This window comes from Melitaea cinxia, chromosome 18 (genome assembly GCF_905220565.1).
Source record: "Melitaea cinxia chromosome 18, ilMelCinx1.1, whole genome shotgun sequence".
NCBI lineage: Eukaryota > Metazoa > Arthropoda > Insecta > Lepidoptera > Nymphalidae > Melitaea > Melitaea cinxia.
Genome location: NC_059411.1, coordinates 12,463,974 through 12,485,525, shown reverse-complemented (window position 1 = coordinate 12,485,525; position 21,552 = coordinate 12,463,974). Strand labels below are relative to the sequence as shown.

The 21,552-nt window shown below is 36.5% G+C and overlaps 1 protein-coding gene across 1 annotated transcript in view; it reads right to left on the bottom strand.

Moving 5' to 3' along the window:
- LOC123662344 overlaps window positions 1-21,552 on the bottom strand; it is a 111,851-nt gene that overhangs the window by 17,859 nt on the left and 72,440 nt on the right. Inside the window, exon 4 of the mRNA XM_045597197.1 lies at window positions 14,831-15,036. Coding sequence (XP_045453153.1) covers window positions 14,831-15,036 — 206 coding nt within the window. The remainder of the gene's footprint in view (window positions 1-14,830; window positions 15,037-21,552) is intronic.

Below are 21,552 nucleotides of genomic sequence, written 5' to 3'. Positions count from 1 at the left end.
ATCATAGCTTTTCATACATAACACACGTCTCTGGCTAGCCAGTAGGCGCAGTTTACTGTGACCTTACTTTCTGATCCATAGTTTGTGGGTTTATTTCCCGACTCGAGTCTGAGCGCAATGTATCTATTATATTTATATATGTATGTAGATTAATAAAAAAAATTAAGCTATATCAATCTACGGTTACATAACACAGGCATGAGTTGCTTATTTTGGGACTACAAGGAAATACTAGGACTATATATTGGAGGAAAAAAAAATACAAGTAGGATCTAATAAGACACTACAGCGTGCTCAAGACTGTATTTATTCCAAAAAAAATCTCTCCTAAGTATTGTAAGTCATTCAATAGTTGGGCGACTCCGGGAATCTATAAAAGTAGGCAAAAACTATATGATCTCTTACACGAGAAATCGTATCGTAATCGTACTAACATTGTTTTTTGTAATTATATCAGAAAATATTTAAAAAAATTTAAACTTGTTTGTGCCCCGGCTAAGTCAATATTCATTAAAAATAAAATTAAGCCTAGTAAAAATAAAATTAAAATGACTTGGAATATCATAAATGCTGAAACTGGAAAATCAAAAAAAACGTAATGGTGTCAGTAAACTAATCATTGACAATCACTCTATTATGGCGGTTAATCAGGTGGCAAGTGCTTTGGAAAAACACTTTGCTGACATTCCACTTTCGACAACTAAGGCGTTTATATCATCGCCCGAAGTCGCTTAATCGTTGCTTAGATAAAATGTAAATGCGTGCAAAGGTGATTTTATTTTTAAATCCATAGCACGCTTCAGCTTGTAATATCCCAATACTGGGCATAGGCCTCTTTTCCCATGTAGGAGAAGGATCAGAGGTTTTTTTTTTTTAAATATATATACACATCCACGGGCTTATTAACCCATGTCCTTTTTTATCCTAAAAACATGCAATTTTTATTTTTATTTTTTTCTATTTCAAGGTAGGCGTTACTCAGCAACATCGCTGTTCAAGTCAGACTATGTTTTTAATGTCTCCAAAAGAGACGTGAGTCCACCGACCGGTTCTTAATCTAATGTATGGTACATTTTTTTTTGTATTATTATTATTTCCTTATCATACTATACTTATATCTAGCTTAATCTTACATTATTTACATGCGTAATAATCGTTTTCTTAAAAATATATTTTTTAATATTATCTATGTTACTACCAACTTACTCCTCCCAAGCAAAGCAACCTATTCGAATTTTATTTTGACATCTCGAGAATACTCTCAACGACGGCGGTGTCTCTATTATGAATCGCCATCTTGAGACTATGCTCGAGGATGTCTTTTTCCGTAGCCTCCGCCGCCCTCCCGACGAAACGACAGATCGCGTCATCTCTGTAGTCGGTGTAGTAGACACAGGCTTTGGTGTGTCTAGTCACCGCGACTATCGCGTGCGAAACGCTGTCATGTATTCGCAGCCTCCCACTCCTCGTCTGGATGACGATGACACTCTCACTCGTCTGGCCCTGCGCCTCGTGGATAGTCAAGACACGCGACCCCTCCCCTTTCCCGTATCCCCGGTCCACCAGCAACTTCTTCTCTTCCTGCGTGAAAACCAGGTATAGGGTCCAGTTCTGTCTTGCAGAGATTCGCGCGCCCGTGAAGCTTTCCACGCGCAGGGAACGGATTATTGGGCTTGAGCTATAAATATCATTGTAGACCTCGCTGATGGCGAAGGCAACATCCTTGGGGTTTCGGTGCGTACAAGACAGCTCCCACGATATGCCTGTTATCAGGGTTGGTCTGCTGTACCGCATCTTGAACAGGTTTTCCCTGTCGATGTACGGCAGCTGGTTGATATCTCCGATGAGGACCACCTTCTTGGCCCCTGATAGTCGGGCTGCCATCACTATGGCCCCGAAGTGGTTCATGAGGGCTTCATCTACCGTAAGACGGCTGATTTTTGCGCCCCCTCGAAAACCATTGACCAGTACGGAGGCCATAGTGCGCACCTTAGATTTGGCTTTAACGCCATAGCGGTGTGCCAGCTTCTCCTTAAGTTCTTTGGCAGCCTCGACTGTGGTCGTGATGACGACTTCCTCGTCCTCATCGAATTCCCCGACTATGCGAGTTGTCTTGTCACATCCTGGAACCCCATTTATCCATTCCAGTGATGGTAGCCCCCAGACCACGGAAGAATCATCGGCGTCACGGTCCCCCGTGATGGTTTGAGCCATCCGGAGTATCCGATCATCCAGCATTACTCTCGTGCATCTTGCCACTACCACCACCGGGTCCCCTGGTGGTGTATTGAAGATCTGAGGCTCTTGTTCCTGCCCCTCAGACTCGACTGCGCTCACGAAGCCTGCTGTGATGTTATATGCAGCCATATACCTCCCCGACATATTTCCTTTGAGTATCTGTCGAGTGTCGTTGTTGTAAATGGCTGCTTCGGCTTCTTCGACTTCCACCTCCAGTAACTTTAGGTTGTTGTACTGGTAGGTCTGCATGATCTTATTGCATGTGGCCAGGTTCACCTCTCGGTTTGCCTTTGTTATGGCCAGGAACTCGGTAAGTGCATTTTGCGCGTGTTCAGACGGTGTGGACGCTGGTCGAAGTCTTGGTGGTGTTACTTGCCCCATATCGGTCCTTGTTCGAACAGTTGGTGGCGCCTCCGGGTGCTTCGAACTTTCGTCCTCCGTGAACCTTTTCAACGCCTTAATTTGCCGCTCTCTTGTATCAACCTGATTGGGGGACAAGTGGGGCGGTTTTTTGCCTCGTTTTGGGGAGATCGTCGATTGGATAAACTTCGCCACCGACATCAGGCTCGGTTTCGGTGTGGCTTTTGTCAGATTGCTTAACTCAGCCTTTTGGGCCTCGACCTGTTTCTGTAGGCGCTCCGATCCGCTGGGTGTGGGCTCTTCAAGAGCCGGCGATGCGGGGGGTTTAGATGTCCTGATCTTGGGTTTTAGGTAGGCTAGATCCTCCCCCCTGTCTTCGTATATAATAACCTCGTTGTTCAGTGAGGCCTTTAGACACCCGTACCTGTCTGATACGTTGCCTTTGTCATATCCGACTCTCATTGAGTCCACACTGATCCTTCCGGAGGCCTCGTCCAGCCGCTGTAGCCACAAACTTGACTGCGCGAAGGCAGACCTTTCTCCTTCCTCGAAAAGCACGATTGTTTTATTTTTCAACCGCACCAGACGGTAAATTAAGTCGTCCTTCGGTTTTTGCGTAAGCGCCTCGATCTTAGAGCGCTTTATGCTTGTGTTTTGCGTGCTACCTGTCATCGGCAGGGCAAGCCCCGGCGAGACCACCAGACGATCCTGACCTTCGGAGCGACAAAAACTCATTCCGACTCTCTCCGCTTCGCTGTCCATAAACAGAGCCACGCATCTGGTCTTTATTCCAACTTCACCGTTTCCTTTCCATTCTTTGAACAAGGCCACTGGTATTTTGCTGTGAGTAGGTTGCGGAGGTACGTTTTTATTGGCTCTCTTCTGGAACAAACTCTGCAGAGAAGACGGTGTGGTCTGTGTTATTTGGCCCCGCAGAGTTTGGGTATTCAGGGGCTGAGAAGCAGTTGCCCCAGGCTGGTAAACGGTATATGGGACACGGACCTGAACGTGTGTCGGTGTCTGTGTAATTGTGTTTGTGTTGGTAGTTGTTGTTGTTGTGACGGTACTGGCACTATGTGGTATGAATGCAGCCTGTGGTAGAGCGGTCGTGCTATTTCTTTTTGCAGCCAAGGAAGCGGCTTTTCTCGCGAATGTCAGGAAAGACGTTCTGCCCGGTTCGTTTTCCAAGATGGTGCGGAACGAGGTCTGGTCTAGCTTTGTCTGGAGTTTAAGTTCCAGAGCCAGCCTTTCTCTGTCGAACCTCGGACATTCCAGCAGAATGTGCAGAACTGTCTCCTGACAGTTTGAGTCGCAGATACACGAAGGGCTGTCTCTAAGGTGGAATCTGTGTAGATACGCCGCAAATCCTCCGTGACCGGTCAGTACTTGTGTGTCGACAGATATTAGTGCCGATTTTCTTACCAGTTTGTAAGCGGTCTTTACGTCTGGTAGAAAGATTTTCGTGACCGAGCCAGTTACCGAAGAATTGTATCTTTCTTGCCACAACTCGACAGTCTCTTCACGTATCCGCCTTCTGACGTACGACACTGGAACTTTGTCGTAGTCGGGTGCCGTCTTTTTCGTTAGGGCCGCCTTTTTAGCCAGTTCGTCCGCTCTTTCATTTCCCGGTGTACCTACGTGGGCCTTCAACCAAAAGAACCGCACCGTTCTATTGTCTTCTCGGATTTGCCTGATGCGACTCTTCATCTCAATGGCCAGAGGGTGGGTTACCGAAGGACTCCTTAGTAGATCAAGTGACGATCTAGAGTCGCTCAAGATGTTAATAGAGCTTTTTTTCGATTTCCTCGCCATGTCCACGGCTCGGAAGAGTGCATACATCTCCGATTGGAAAACGGTGTTATGCGGTTCAAGCCGGAACGTGGAGTATCTTACTTCCTTACCTTGATCCCACCACGTTAGGGCTGCTCCTACTTTGCCCTCTATTTTGCTACCGTCGGTGTAGATGTATGAGCCGACGATGTGGTGTTTTTCGAGGTCTTCAGGGTTCAAACTCTCCAAGCGCTCATACTCAGTTGGCATGAGTAGAGATGGATGGGGGTTTTGCATCGGACCCACCTTGCGCTCCAGTTCTCTGCCCGGTGGCAGATGGATCAGATGTTAATATATTTCTACAATGAGTAACGATTGCTATCAGGTATACATGATAACAATCGGGACCGACGGCTTAACGTACTCTCCGAGGCACGGTGGGGAGACCCGCAAAGACTGCACAAACACCCAGACCACGGCAAACACCTGTTATGGCCAATACAAATGTTTGTCATGTGCGGGGATCGAACCCACAACCGCCAGCGCAACAGGTACAATCCATGACTGTAACCATTGCGCCAACGCGGCGTCAAAATCCATAGATGCTAATGAAATTGTTAAGAAATTTAAAACTTTAGAAATTAAAAACAACGCTGACTTCAGGGGTATATCTGTTAAAATTATTGGTACAATTGTTGATATCATAGCACCCCACTTAGCGATTATATTTAATGAATGTATTATTAGTGGTGACTTTCCTGATCTTATGAAGCATAGTAAAGTTATACCTTTGTTTAAGTCCGGTTGTCATACAGATCCAACAAATTACAGGCTCATTTCTGTTCTACCTGTCTGTAGTAAAATATTTGAAAAAGTGATTCTCGGTCAGTTTTTAAACCATTTCACAAGGAATAATCTTTTACATAAGAAGCAGTTTGGTTTCACAAAAGGACGCTCAACAACTGATGCCGGTGTCGAGCTTTTTACTTCGATAGTCAATGCTTCGGAGGAGTCGCGTGATGCTTTAGGTGTATTTTGTGATTTATATAAGGCATTTAAATGTGATCATCATAACACACTAATCAGGAAACTCAGTCACTATGGCATCAAAAATACCGCACTAAAACTTCTGAGTTCCTATCTTAGTGATAGAACTCAGAGGTTGAAGTAAATGGTACTAAGTCATCTGGATCTCATATGCAGATGAGGGTCCCACAAGGCTCAATTCTTGGTCCATTCTTGTTTTTAATATACATAAACGACCTACCGTATTTAGTAGAGAAGAAGCATGAGATTGTATGATACTTCATTAATATTTAAATAACGTAGACAAGAAACCAACTATGACGATGTAAACAACGCTCTCTCTGCACTGGTGCACTGGTTTAGTGTGAATAACTTACTTCTCAATAGTAAAAAAAACTAATTGTATCAAATTTTCTGTTCCAAATGTAAAACAAATTGATATGCATCCAAAACTCAGTGGTGATAAATTGAACTTAGTTAACTCAATCGTTTTTCTAGAAATAACCATTGATTCAAAGTTGCAGTGGTGTAGACTGTTCTGCAGCGTACGCGGTTAAAAAAATAAGATTATTAACAGATGTCGATACACCTAGATTAGTTTACTTCAGCTACTTCCATAGTATAATGTCCTATGGCATTTTGCTATGGGGCTATGCGGCTGATAATAATGTCATTTTTATTCTGCAGAAAAGGGCTATATTTACAAAATGGGATGTAAACAATCTCTGAAAGAGAAATTTAAAGAGATCAACATCCTGACCTTTGCATCGCAGTATATTCATGAAAATATAATATACATACAGAAAAATAGGCATTTATTTGTTAGTCGTAGTGATACCGACATGCCTCGCATGATGTAACACTCAGGAACGACCACAAATTAATATTTCCTAAATGCCGGCTCAGGAACAGTAGTTCCTTTATAGGAATGTTTATCTTATTATAAAATAAGATTCCGGCTGCGCTTCAATCTCTGTCTTTACTGAAGTTTACTTAATGATGAAAAGGCATGGGATTGAATAAAGCTCGACCAGGCTATGTCTTTGATCTCAATCTGTATATAGATATAGTTAAAATATTGTGAGCAGGTGACGTGTGGTGGTTTCGTCACACACGATTGGCTGTCTCGTGTTTGTCCTGATCATTTCATGGTCATACTGTTTTTTTTTTTTGTCTTGTATATGACTTTAAATTTTTAAAAGAGTATCGAGAGTTTTTTTCTCCGGCTTTTTTTTTCTCTCGGCCTACACTAGGGACATTAGTTTATCTTATTTATTGTAATATTTAATAAAGCCGAGGACATAATAGGAAGGTAATGTCTACCGAGACCTTAGAAATTTAAGGTAACTTAATATTTTGATTATTTTGACTAAGTTAAGTTTGTACATAACACAGGGTACTTAAGTTTGTAATGTACCCAATGTTAAGATATAATTTTTTTTTATTTTATTGTTTGATTTTTTTTGCTACCTTAACTTTCTTTTATTATTGTCGAGATTTTTTTTTATTTATTTGTATTATTATTTTTGTAAATGACATTATTTTGACTTTCGTTAAGTGTGTATATCACCTTATGACGAAATAAATGTTTTCATTTCATTTCATAACTAGAACTAGTTGATGACATCGCCATAACACAGTCTATGGAACTATTTCATACAGCCGTCCAGATACGTCTAGACAGGGTAATCCTGCAGAGCACGCAGAGCTTAAGTGGCCACACACTCACTTGTCGACATTTAGGGTTGACGCAGTTTACAGTTCAAATTATTAAAAAAAAAAACATTTTTAAATTAAAATGATTTAAAAATAAAATTATTTGAGAACACCGTGTGACGATTCATTTTAACGAAGCAGTAAAAAGTATTTTTTTTTATTACTTTAAATCCGTGTAACTATTTTTGTTTTTAATAAGGCTGTGCAAATAATCTACAACGTTTTATATATCTTAAAGAAATCCGCCTTAAAGTCAAGTAAATAAATAAATGATAAGTATATATAGCATTAAGTATATATAACATTAAGTGTATATAACATTAAGTATATATAACATATAACTATCTATAACATTCGCACGCGATCGCTGTTCAGGTAAGCAACTAATAATAACTTACATAAATACAATAATCACACCCAGACTCGAGGCGGGAATCGATTCAAAGTCCCGGGGTAAGAAAGCAGAGTAAAAATACAGTGGTATCTTGTAATCTTACGATAATGTAAAAGCCAATGACAGTTATGATTTAAACCCAATTATTAAAATAAATTATGACAAACATTTGTATTAGCCATACAGGTGTTTGTCGTGGTCTAGGTGTTTGTGCAGTCTTTGTGGGTCTTCCCACCGTGCCTCGGAGAGCACGTTAAGCCGTCGGTCCCGGTTATTATCATGTACACCTGATAGCGATCGTTACTCATAGTAGGGAATATATCCGCCAACCCGTATTGGAGCAGCGTGGTGGATTAAGTTCTGATCCTTCTCCTACATGGAGAAAGAGGCCTATGCCCAGTAGTGGGATATTACAGGCTGAAGCGTATTAAAATAAATGATTTCAAAAGTAATATCACACAAAAAATATTTTATTTATTTCCAAATAAATACTTCGACCAACATTATTTATGTTTTTGAAGAATGTCCTTGATAGAGAAACTTACATCACTAAGACTAACGAAAAACTAAATATATCAGTGCGTCTAACTGAAATTGGAAACAACAATTGTACTAAATCCCGAAACCCGCAAACGAGACGCACAAATCATATCTAACCTGTTGAATATGAAATATCGCAATCAGCGATGATGAAATTATAAACGTAATAAGATTAACAAGGAACTGGATGAATATCATAAAGGTTCTGTAACAGGGTCGTGACTAGCATCGTTGGGGTGAGGTACACCCTCCCTTAGAAACGATCGCCTCGTATTGCAAGGACGATGTTTCTACCCAATTATTATAAATAATGAGATGAGATCGCATTACCTCGGGAATGGGTAAAGAATAATTTTGGATATTTTAAAAGTTATAATCCTTTACTATGATCGAATTGAAAAAACGATGATTTACGTCAATCAAATGGAATCATGACTAAAATCAATGAGAATATTACCTATGTTATCTTGTTTTAAATAACCGGCAAAAGAAGATCAGAACACGTTTATCCACAGAAGACCTATAAATGCATCGCATGCTAAATCAACAGAGGGACACTTCAATCCTTATAAGAAAGCCGAGTAAAGAAACGCGAGCTGTTAAAATCGGGCTCTTTGATACAATTAGAGATCCAACAGCTTTTTCGTATCAATTTTCTGTTGGACTATGGCATGATTCCGTTCTTATTATTTATAATAATGTAAAATGTTTACGAGCTATATTTGAACACTATACTTTATTCTAACTTTTACCTAATTTTAAAAGAAACGTATAGAGAAGAATGTTACAGCGATAATCTTCAAAACTAAAACTTTCATTTGATAAGATATTTACATACAAAGTATGTATCAATATATATATGTGCTCATATTTTTAAAGCAAGAAAGGAGATATAAAAAATATGGACGATGAAAATTTTGTGCACTTCGTTCTAAATTTTATTGTCTTAATATAAAACATCTTATATTCCCGGGTTTCATGTCGATATTTTAGTAACATGTTCTTTAATGGTACAAATGAATTTGCCACCGTTAAACCTACATCTTTCGGCCGATGTATGATGGCTCGCAAGGAAGTTAACGTCTTTTGACGAGGGATATCGGGTCTCGATGAAGGAGACAGACAAATAAAATTGAGCACAATGTTGTGATGTCATGACCTTTTATAACTAAGTAAAACCCCAATTTTCATATGTACGTTATTCGTAAATGGAAAACCTTTTTAGGTTTCATCGTAATACTCGAACAATAGAAATTAATTTAAACGTAGGTGAAGCAAACGAACTACAATTGCAAAACTAATAACGGTAAATATTATAAGTAAATGATAAGAATATACACATCACCACAATATATCTATTATTACAATTCACTAAACATAATAAATATATACAACGACAAGTAAATAAATAAAAAAAAAACAAAAGTAGGTACATTACATCGGTTGGATAAATAGTTTTCTGGGACTAAAAAAGTTATATTATTTGCTTCTGAAATCACGAAGGTAAGAAAACTAGAGGCTACTATTCTTCGATACATCTAAATTATTTCCAGTGAATTTCGCAATAGCATTGAATACGATACTCGAATCTGAGATGTATGCCCAGGAGACCAAAGCTATTCAACCTCTGGAGCTGAACTGTTTCTATTCTATAGCACTTAGAAAGATTACAATGAAACAATAAGGGAAACATGTCTGGATTTTAAATCAAAAAAGCTTTATTTTTTTTAATAATCTTCTCTTTAGCGTGATATTACACGTCTTGTTATAAACTTTTTAGGTTTTATTTATTCGTTTGATGCAGATACAGTTTTTTTTTTAATTTTAAAAGTACGTATCTTTTTACGCATTCAGCCTTTATTATCCCACTACTGGCCATAGGCGTCTTTCTCCATGCAGGAGAAGGATCAGAGCTTAATCCACCTCGCTGCTTCAATGCGGGTTGGCGGATATATTATATGAAATTATCTAGCTACCAGTAAATATTCAATTCATATTTCTGTCACTAGATGTCTTGTAATATATAAAGTTTTAATCACATTTAGTGTGAATATCTATTGTATTCCTTATTACCTTTATTCCTCTATCTTTATGTCTGACTGGTTAGTATTGTTGCTTCGTTTCTACGGTTAGTACTGTTTTATATTATGTTCTAGATTAATTTACGGAATAAAAAGGTTAAATTGTTAATATTTTCTTAAGAAACCCTTTTATTATAAATTTTATACTGAAGTAGGGGAAGACGCATTTCATTGAAACACAAGTTTATAGATAGGTTGTAAGTCACATAAAAGTATGTGAAGCTCAAAATAAGGAGCAGCCCGACTGGGGTAAAAACGTGGGGTGCATTTTACTATATTTTCATAACTCTTTACTATGTTTTTATAACCTCCGCACACTGATAGTTGCAAGTAGAATAATTGACATTTAAATATATCAAGCACCCCACGCTTTTTACTCTGAATCGAATTATTCTCTTAATAACTTAAATTTTATTATAATTTTATTTTGAAGTCATTAATTATGATTGATTGTTCGATCTACTACTACCTACTATAATATAATAAACTCTTTGTAATTAAAAATCATTTTCTACTTTTAAGTTAGATTAGCCATAAGAGCGTTTTTTTTTTTAGTTTTTTTAAACTATAGTTTATTTTTTATTTTTTAGTTCGTTTTTTTAATTAATTATTTGCGGACATGGCATGCGCAGATCGCGCGCTAGCTTTATCTCTCTTACTTCCTTACAGAGGATTCACGAAAGAATTTAGTAATCTTGGCGGTCCTAATAAGGATATTGGGAAACTGTTATTGAATTATTGCATTGTCAACGGTCCTTGATACGTGTGCAAAGTTTCAAATTAATCAAACTTCTGGAAATTTGTGAAAATTATGCTCAAAGATTCCATTACATACATACATACAACCCAAGCTAATAAAAGCGTGGTAAAAAAGTGCAAATGCTTTATAGTAGTGATTTCTTACAGACAGCGTAAAAAAAAAACAGAGAAAATAAACAATAAAGTATGAAAACTAATTAATTATTCAAAACTTCGTATCATATACAATACTCGTATATAAAGTAAATTGATTTCAAATAACTCAATATACAAAAGATACATAAATATTCATATAAAAATATACATATAACATAAATAAATAATTAAACATACCTAGATTAATATTGTATTGGACTCTTCGCTTAAAAGTTTTAATTGGTTACGCTGGACGTAGGTATATTCCACGGAAGGGCATAGTCATATAACTTTAATTGTAAATGATTCTCTATAGCTTCGGCTGCGGTACAGGGAATTTTAGTTTTTGGTAATCTTGAGATCAAAGATTTAGTGTTTAGGCTCTTTATATATACAGATATTCAATTTAAATAAATTATCGTGTCAGGAAGAGGTTTTATATTATATAAAAACCGATATGTTTGCAAAAAGGCGTTACATTTTATTCTGAATGGATATTTGTAGTGGTACAAATATTTATTTTCGGTCTGGGTCACTCAATGTCTTTCTCTCCTCGCAGGTCTTCTGATCTTGCCTCGGAGAGGACGTAATGCTATCGGTCGCGGTTGATATCGTAGGCACCTGACAGCGATCGCTACTTATAGCAGGGAATATAGCCGCCAAACCCGCAATAACAAACACATAAACTTTTTATGCTATACTAGCGACTTCAGGCCGTCCATATCTTATTACACGATAAGTAATCACCAACATATCATATACTAAAACCTTCTCTGAAACACGCTGCATCTTATAGTATAAGTATTATTCCGATTGTTCAGTAGTTTTCGCAGTATAATCGAACAAAAATCTGGCTCTCCATTTATTAGTATAGACAGATTTTTGTGATCGTAACAACCGTTGACAGTAAGTTATATTCTCAAGGACCGAGGGCTGAGAGATTAGTATATAATGTAAGTATCAATTGGTTTTCTAATTCATAATTATTACACGACAAATTGAAGTTTGTGTTTTTTAGGTTAATGAGAGAGATATTAAGCGATATTGGGAACGGACGTACAATAAATACATAACACATCCAAGTAACACCACCCCAATGAGAATAACGTTTTTTTTTTATACAATAATAGGCTCACCTGATGATAAGTGAAAATGTGGTCTAAGATGGAGCAAATAATTAACGAATTATAGAAAATACCTATGTGTACCTCGTAAAGACGAGGATATCCCCTCATTTATAATTGTCTTAATATTATGTTCTTACAACTACAATATGATACTAAATCTTGCAAATTTAATTGAATTTGATTTAGCGATATAGGTAACAGGTATCGATTTTTTATTATGCGATAAATTAAGTATGTTGATTCATGTTATATTGATACTTAAATGAAACGAGGTTAATAATAATGCTTTGGACGAATAGCAAGAACAAAAAAATAATTAATACTCTTCAAGATAACATTCTATGAGATAGAAATTCCTATGAGAGGCACATTATGAAAAATATCGTTTTTTATACAAAAATCCTGAATAGCGATCATAGAAAACTAAATGCTCGCTCTCGAAAACTAGCAAAAACAGTATCTTTGAGAAATACCCCAGAGATTGTTTTCAATTTTTGAATGAATGTCGCATTTTAGAGAACATATATAACATACTAGCAGTTGTCTGTAGCTTTATTCGCGTAGAAAACAAAAATAGATATTTTATTTAAAATAATAAAATAAAATAGGAATCTTTTAGTGATGTATCTTTAATGAGATGTCATAATCGATAAACTTTGATAGTGAACGATAGAATGAAATGACTTTATGTATAAAATACTAAGATAAGAAGAAGAACAGTCGTTGAAACTTCGAAAACAAAACATAACCAAGCAGTTTCATAAAAAAATCACTTCGGTCGAAAATAAGAAACCGAGAAAAACAACGCTGTGGTACAATCCGTATCGGAATTTGACTCTTAACGCGTACGTCATAAGGATTATAGTGCTAATGGAGATAAAAAAAACATAAATAACGGGTTGTACATTCTTGATAACAAACAAGTTAAATTGCTTTGTAATACCAAATATACACGATTATTATCATAGTTATTAGGAAAAAGACTTCATACGAATTAAAAGTAGAATGCATTTTTGTTACTTTGTACATAACGTAACCATATTAGAAATATAGATGATTATCGCACAATCATTGCGCGATAGATTGTTTTATGCCAATTTCAATCATAAGCGTATTGTACAGAATATGAACTGTTTATTTTTTATACATTTTTAAATTTTAACCTTGAGAAGAGTGCGCGTACTAAGTAAAATAAATAATTTTTAATTAAAGTTACTTAATAAAGTTATAGTCTAATCATAATAATATTACTTTGGATATAAAAAGTAGTATGTGTACTTAAAGATATTGCTTTTGCCAAGGCTTTTTAGATGAAAAATTGAACTGTATATGAACAATATACATTTCACAAAAGTTAATTTTTTTCATATCAAGACCTGACTATAAAAGTAACACGTGTAACTTTCGTACCGATCTGAAAATCCGAAAAATGAGATAAATATGACTATGAAAGTAACACGTGTAACTTTCGTACCGATCTGAATCCGAAAAATGAGATAAATATGTGAACGTATTACATATCGAAATATCCGATGTGTGAGGTTCATGTTACATTGAAATGAAACGTGATAACCTTTTTTTTCAACAAGTTTGTACAAATATTTTTCAATGTATTTCTTTTAACGAACTCTGTAAATTACTAGGTACTTATAAAATAGTTAAAATATTTTATAAAAAGTTATATGTACCTACATACATACATATAGATACATAAAATTGGTATAACTTGAGAATGCTTTTAGCGATTTTGTTAGCCTTTTTTATAATTTTATAATAATTTCTATAAGACTTGTATAGAATAATAATTTAGAACATTGCGTAGAATTAAAAAAAAAAAAAAAAAAATAGCAAATATTTAAACGTCACGTGCTTGACTGTCCGTCAGCTTGTATGTTAATAAATATGTATACAGTCTGTACTTACATTTATTATATCATATATAAGTTATGTCATCGAAATATTATCCGGTTTCATATTTTCTTAGATATCGTATAGTACGAGTAACGTGTCACACACTTTACTACAGAAAAGGGTCAGGAACAAGTACGAAGTGACTTTTCATAATACGACCCTTCTGTAGGACCTTTTATAAAAGATATTCTTTTGTAAAATTTTATTGAGGTTTCCAGGCTTTATTTTTAATATATCGTCTGATTGACGGCCTTTCCGGCATAGGGGTAACGGATGTTTAATTTTTTTTTTTTGGAAAAGATGGATTTATTCAATGGACGGCTCAGTTCGATTTGATCCGTATTTGCTCACCCAGTTCCCAAGTGCGTTGTCATTTCTCGTAGGATCTTTAGGTTTTTTAGAGGACTTAAATGTGCAAACCTAATTGTTAGTTGTTTGGCCTAAGGGATTGTTGAGGTCTAATGTTAGGCATTGCGGTAAAAATGTTCCGACTTAAATTATAAGGAAATCCTGATAAAAAAAAGCTTCTATTAAGTTTTAATTAGGAAAAGACTTTTCTTGAGATAGTACAGCAGGAAATATCTTCTCCGAAATCGTGAAAAGTTCAACTAGGGAAATAATATACCTTATAGATATAACCTTATAGGTACTTGGCGATGCGCTTTGTTGTAACGGATATGCGGTCAACAATATTTTTGTGTTGCAGGAATTGGTTACGGTAACCGGTAATCATTAGGCGGACCATACTCGTATCAATTGTCGAATATACTTACTTCATTTCGGCGTCCGATTTAGCAAGCATCCAAACAACATGACCAGGTTCCCGCCTGGAGCCAAGTGCCATTAGCTGAGAGAGTCGCGCGTTGGGCGGCAGCGGCGGTCGCCGTGGCACTTGCCCAGTCCAGGTCGAAATGGCCAGCATTTCAGGGCACTCCTTCACGAGGTGTTTTTGAGTCGCCATGCATTTGCCTGATGCGTCCTGTTCGATGTAAAAAATATTTATTTTAATTTTCTGGTGATAGTGATTAAACTGTGTGGCTATGGCAATAAAGAATACAGACACCCCTCTCTTCCCGTGGGTGTCGTAAGAGGCGACTAAGGGATAACAAAGTTCCACTACCACCTTGGAACTTATGAAGTCGACCGATAGCGGGATAACCACCCACCTGCTGGCTTTGAAATACACAGGCCGGAGACGGGCAGCAGCGTCTTGGGTGCAACAAAGCCAGCCCTGCGGTCACCAACCCGCCTGCCCAGCGTGGTGACTATGGGCAACACACATGAGCTCACGCCATTTTTGGTGTGAACTTGTAGAGGTATATGTCCAGCAGTGGACTGCGATAGGCTGAAGTGATGAGATCCTTACGCAGATATATTATATACTTTATTTCACTCAAAAATACATCTAGAAAAATAACATAATAACAAAGTTCAAAGATGGACCTTATCTCTTAAAGAGTTTTACAGAGATTTTAAAGAGACAGAAAAGTAAAAAAAACTACATTTGAAGTAATCCGTAGAACAGTTTTGGCCGAAATTCTGAGGCTATCTCTAACATAAATATCATTATTTATGATTTTATTTCTCTCGTGACTTTATGCCGTATTCAAAAATTTGTTTTATTAAATGTAATAGTTAAGAAAATATTTTGTAAGTCCGGGAACTTTTTGCAAGTTCTTCCAAAGTGAGCGTCATTATTAAAGACCCATTAGGGCGTTTTAATTGGAAAACTTTCGACTTCTACGTGACACTGCAGTGTCGACTGAAACCATTCATTTTGTTATTCACTACGGTGAACATTTTAATAAGAAAATAAAATAGACTGCTTTGAAGTTATAGTCATGGAAGTCGGACAGTTTATTCATTTTAAAATTATAAAAATAACTCATTTTCTTGTCCTCTGAACTATTTATTTTACCCAACTACGGCAAAGTTAGTATTATGTTTATGACTTTTAAGTATATGTGCGTGAAAAAAGTAATTCAGACAAATAAAATTAGCACAGACAGAGTAAAAAAGACGTAAAAAAAAGAAAAGTTCGGTAATTTATAATCATAAAGGCAATTATGAATAATTACTCACATTTGTATTTATTAGATTATTATTTAATAATTTTAAATAAGCAATTAAAATATTTCCGTAACACGAATAATAAGACTATAATAAAGTTACTATCGCGAACAATTGTAGAAAGTCCATTGTTCCTTCAAAGCGTCTCAATTGGAAAACTTCGCTACTGCATTCATCTGAAGCCATCAATTTAAATAATTTTCACAAATCCGATAGACGTTATTATAGTACAGAAATACGGATTGTTTTCCTCTTTCATAATAATCTACACAAATAAATAAAATTGGACTCTCTGTTTGTAATATGAAATAACCGCATTTAACTAAACGCATATGGATGTAAACACGGTACATATACCAAATTAACATTTTTTACAACTTTGTCTGTCTGTTTGTCTATTTGTCTGTTTATTCCGGCTAATTTCTGAAACAGCTGGACTGATTATGACGGGAACTCAGCTGGTGTAGTAAGGAACTAGGCTAGGGAACTAACTTAGGCTATTTTTATTTTTGAAATTTATTTACTTTATAACTGTGCGAACTGAATAATATTTTTTTTAAATTGCACGCAGACGAAGTTGCGAGCACAGCTAGTAACTCATATAACAGAATATCTTATTACAATTTTCTATGTGAAAGTTATATATTTGATTCAATTATTTGTTGTTTGTCTTTTGGTTGTATCAGTCTATATATTAAATCTGCTGTATACATCAAAATGAATCGTCAAAATACACAGCTTCCGAACGACTGCACGAAATCGGGTATTTTTTTTATTTTTGCTATTATCAGAACAAGGTTTGTATAATGAATAAATGAAATGATATGTTCGAAAAAAACACTACGGCAAGAAATTCGCCTGGTCAGAGCATAAATTATTTTGCCAATGCCATACGAATAGAAAAGACATAATTGAGATTGTACGGTGCGGTCGAGAATTCAACCTTAATAGAATATTGGTAAATTAAATATGAACGATGTCATTTTTTTTACATAGTAACATTAAACAATGTGAAAGAGATCCTCGAACTACGTGTTAATGCGCACATTGACGTTCAAGCCATTAATCCTGAAGAAGTAGAAGATGTTTAACACTTAATAGTAGAACTTATTTACCTCCTATTATTAATATATTTATAGTTTAATGACAAACGCATTAAATTTAAAAGTGCTTACTTGTTCATTTATTGGAATTTGGCTTTGAATTAAATGTCTTTAATAAACCGAACTAGCTGTACTCTGCGCGCGTTGCTACGCTTTATTTTTATTTTTTGGTCGTACCAACTCAGAAAGCTTTGTAGGCTCATGCACAATACTTTGCTAAAAATCATGATATGATCAAAAGCATAGTTTACAATTCTATAAAGGACATACAGACAAATATTCATTTTTATAAATATAGATAACAATACAGACAGACCATAGATTAAATATAAAATTCAATCATTGTCAATACAGACAAGCAATATTTTGTTAATTTTACACACATGACACAGACATACATATACTTTAAAAACCTAGAGAAAAATACAAATAGTTATCTCAATATTACACATAAAAATTAAAAATTATAATGCTTAAAATGTATTCGTAATTAAAAATAACACTGCACTGTTATTATGATTCAATGGTTTGAATAATCGCTTACACCGTGCCTCTTAATCACTGGCCCAAGCGCCGGGGTTGATGAGAGGCTGAGGCTGACAATGCCTCCGAGGCGCCTCTAGACGGAAACGTACGTCAGCGAGATGTGCGAAAAAAATATAGATTATTTTTTTTTTAATTCATACATTCAATGTAGAGCAAATGTTTCTCAGCGGTATGTTTTTATGTCACGGGTTTATTATTTCTATTTTATTTTTGAAATGGAAACAAAATGAGACACAGATAATATAAAAGGTTTTCTGTTGAACGTTACATATTAAATTAATATTTTAATACAAAAATAATTTAGTAGTTCATATAAAATACATTAATGTTTCACACTATCTTTCTACATGAAAAATGTACTTGAAGATGTTTACATGACTAATTGAGTAATAAATATACTTTAAACGCCATTGGTCGCGGCTTCGTTTTTCGCTATAATAACTTGTACAAATACATTTTTCTTGTCTTGCTGTATGTCCTTTTAAGTCTCTTCATTGTGCCTAGATAATAAGGGTAATATTTACTTGCTTATCCGTAGACAAACAGCGTGGTTGTTACGTATATGTTTATATATGAATACTAGCTGACCCCGCAAATGTTGTTTTGCTATATATGTTATTAATACCTTAAGCCTCCTTATAACTTAGGGGTATGAAAAATGGATGTTGGCCGATTCTCAGACCAACCCGATATGCATACAAAATTTCATAAAAATTTGTCAACCCGTTTCGGAGGAGTATTTTAACTAACATTGTGACACGAGAATTTTATATATAAGATATTTTTGTAGGGTATCTTCTAATTAATCCTCAAGTCAAAACTTTTATATATATTTTTATATATATTGGTTATTTCCGTATTTACACAACATATTCAAGTAACAAGTAACAAAAAAGGAACAATTAGTTTCTAGATGTAATTTGAAAGTAATTACTAAGTATGATCTCTACTTCTAGCTAGGTAGCTGAGCTATCTGTATTAAGGAGAAGCGAAACTTTAAGTGTTTAATTTTTGTGTATTGGTTCCTCTGACTGTACATCCAGTACAATATACATTGAAACTCCTCTAATTGGGATCGCCGTATCTTCGTTATCTTGTTAACAATTTTCTACATTTTACAAAATAATTTTTCCAAATAAACTTATCTCTCAGTTATTACACGTGCCGGTTCCCTACGTAACAAATTGCATCGTAAATTGGTTCGAGCGCCACTGAACCCTTCATAAAAATCTACAACGTTAGAGATAACTGGAATAAACGTTCCGTGTAAACTGATTTTGTTCAGTTGATAGGTGTGATTTAAGAACTTATAAGGATTAAAAATATTGGTAAAGAAAAATATCACTTGTCAAAAATTACTTTAAAGAAATTAACAAAATAGTGTGTGTGTCAGCTCTAACGCACGACTGGAGTTTACTCCTTCAGATCGAGTGTCTAAATAGGCACAGAAAATGCTTAATAGTCTAAGAAAAAGATAAATACCATATCAAGTGGTTAATAAACGAATCAAATGATGACATTATTAGAAAACATCGTAACGCCATCATAGGAATCCAATAGGGTTCCGATAGATGACGCACAAAAACGTACCGAGGTCATTTGTTCAGGAGAGTTTACTCCTCGTTTTTTTTTCATACCGGCGGCCTTATATAAAAATCGATTCTTAAGGAGTCATCATTATTACAGCCTATACAGTCCACTGCTGGATATAGGCCTCCACAAGTTAACGCCAAAAATAACGTGAACTCATGTGTTTTGCCCATAGTCACTACGCTGGGCAGGCGGGTTGGTGACCGCAGTACTGGCTTTGTCGCACCGAAGACGCTGCTGCCCGTCTTCGGCCTGTGTATTTCAAAGCCAGCAGTTAAATGGTTATCCCGCCACCGGTCGGCTTTTTAAGTTCCAAGGTGGTAGTGGAACTGTGTTATCCCTTAGTCGCCTCTTACGACACCTACAGGAAGAGAGGGGGTGGCTATATTCTTTAGTACGGTAGCCACACAGTACAGTCTTAAGGAGTAAACTCCAAAAAATGAAATAAAATTTGATGGCCGTGGAGCATGGTCACGTTCTTCTGAAGAAATTTGAATCAATAATAAAGAAGGACAGTTCATCTAATTGTTATTTTTGTAGCGTAGAAGAGAATGTTCCTCATTTCGTGGCCGAAAGTTTTTATGTAAATTTAAATACGAGACTATATTTTAAAGTATGTTGGTAACTACTGAGTGGGGTAAGACAGGGAAATATTATATCACCGAAACTGTTCACCACTGTCCTGGAGGATGTCTTAAAGACCTTGGGTTGGGGGGCATCATCGTCAACGGCGAATACATCTCTTACTTTCGTTTCACGGATGATATCGTCATCTTTGCGGAGACGTTGGTTGAGCTAGGCCAAATGCTGGCCGGCCTAAACGACCTCCCGACGTGTCGGTCTCGGTATGAACTTGGACAAAACAACCAAGTCATACCGAGACCAGTCTTGGTCGATGGTACCCTCCTCGAAGTTGTTCAGCATTATATTTACCTAGCCCATACTATCCAACTAGGCCGCAATAACTTCGAGAGGGAGGCCGATAGGAGGATTCGGTTGGGCTGGGCCGCATTTGGCAGGCTTCGTCAAGTCTTCACTTCGAAGATTCCGCAATGCTTGAAGACAAAAGTCTTCGAGCAATGCGTCCTGCCTGTGTTAATATACGGAACCGAGGCGTGGACACTGACGAAGGGACTGGTTGATAAGTTTAAAGTCGCTCAACGTGCAATGGAACGGGCTATGCTTGGGGTTTCTCTCAAATATAGAATTAGAAATGAGACTATCCACGAGAGAACGAAAGTAACCAACATAGCCCATAGAATTAGCAAGTTGAAGTGGCAGTGGGCTAGTCATCTGTGTCGCAGGACCGATGGCCGTTGGAGCAGACGGGTCCTGGAGTGGAGACCGCGTCTTGGCAAACGCAGTGTGGGACGTCCTCCGGCCCGTTGGACCGACGATCTATGTAAGATTGCCGTTGTAGGCTGGATGAGGATTGCGGAAAACCGGGATGTATGGCGCGAACTTGGGGAGGCCTATGTCCAGCAGTGGACTGCAATAGGCTGAACTAACTGACTGACTGGCGACTATTGAGTGTAAGGTAGTCACGATCCTTTACAAATTGAAATTAAAATAATGAAAAAGACAATGCGGATTATAACATAAAAACTGTAGTAACTATTTAATACGAGTATATAACATCTGAGGACCGTTTTGATATAGTGTTACGAAAGTTCCTATTAGAAACTTACTCAGCATAACAATTATAAAAACACTAGCGTGTACCTACGGCTACATTTGTACTGAATTTTTTTGTATGAAAAAGTATCCTATGCTTCTTCTAATACCTCCAAGAATATGTGTACTAAGTTTTATGATGATCGGTTAAGTAGTTTTCGCGTGAAAGCGTAATAAACAAACTTACATTCACATTTATAATATTACTAGCTGACCCCGCAAACGTTGTTTTCCCATATATATTATTAACCCCCTTAAACCCCCTCCCCTTTATAACTTATAGGTATGAAAAATAGATGTTGGCCGATTCCTAAACCTACCCGATATGCACAGAAAATTTTATAAAAATTGGTCCTGCCGTTTCGGAGGAGTATTGTAACTAATATTGTGACACGAGAATTATATATATAAGATTAGCGATTAGGGATTACAGGCTATTTTAATTCTGTTTAATTTAGTAGAGACGTCAGTAATTAACTACAGACAATTCACTATTATACGACTAAAAGTGG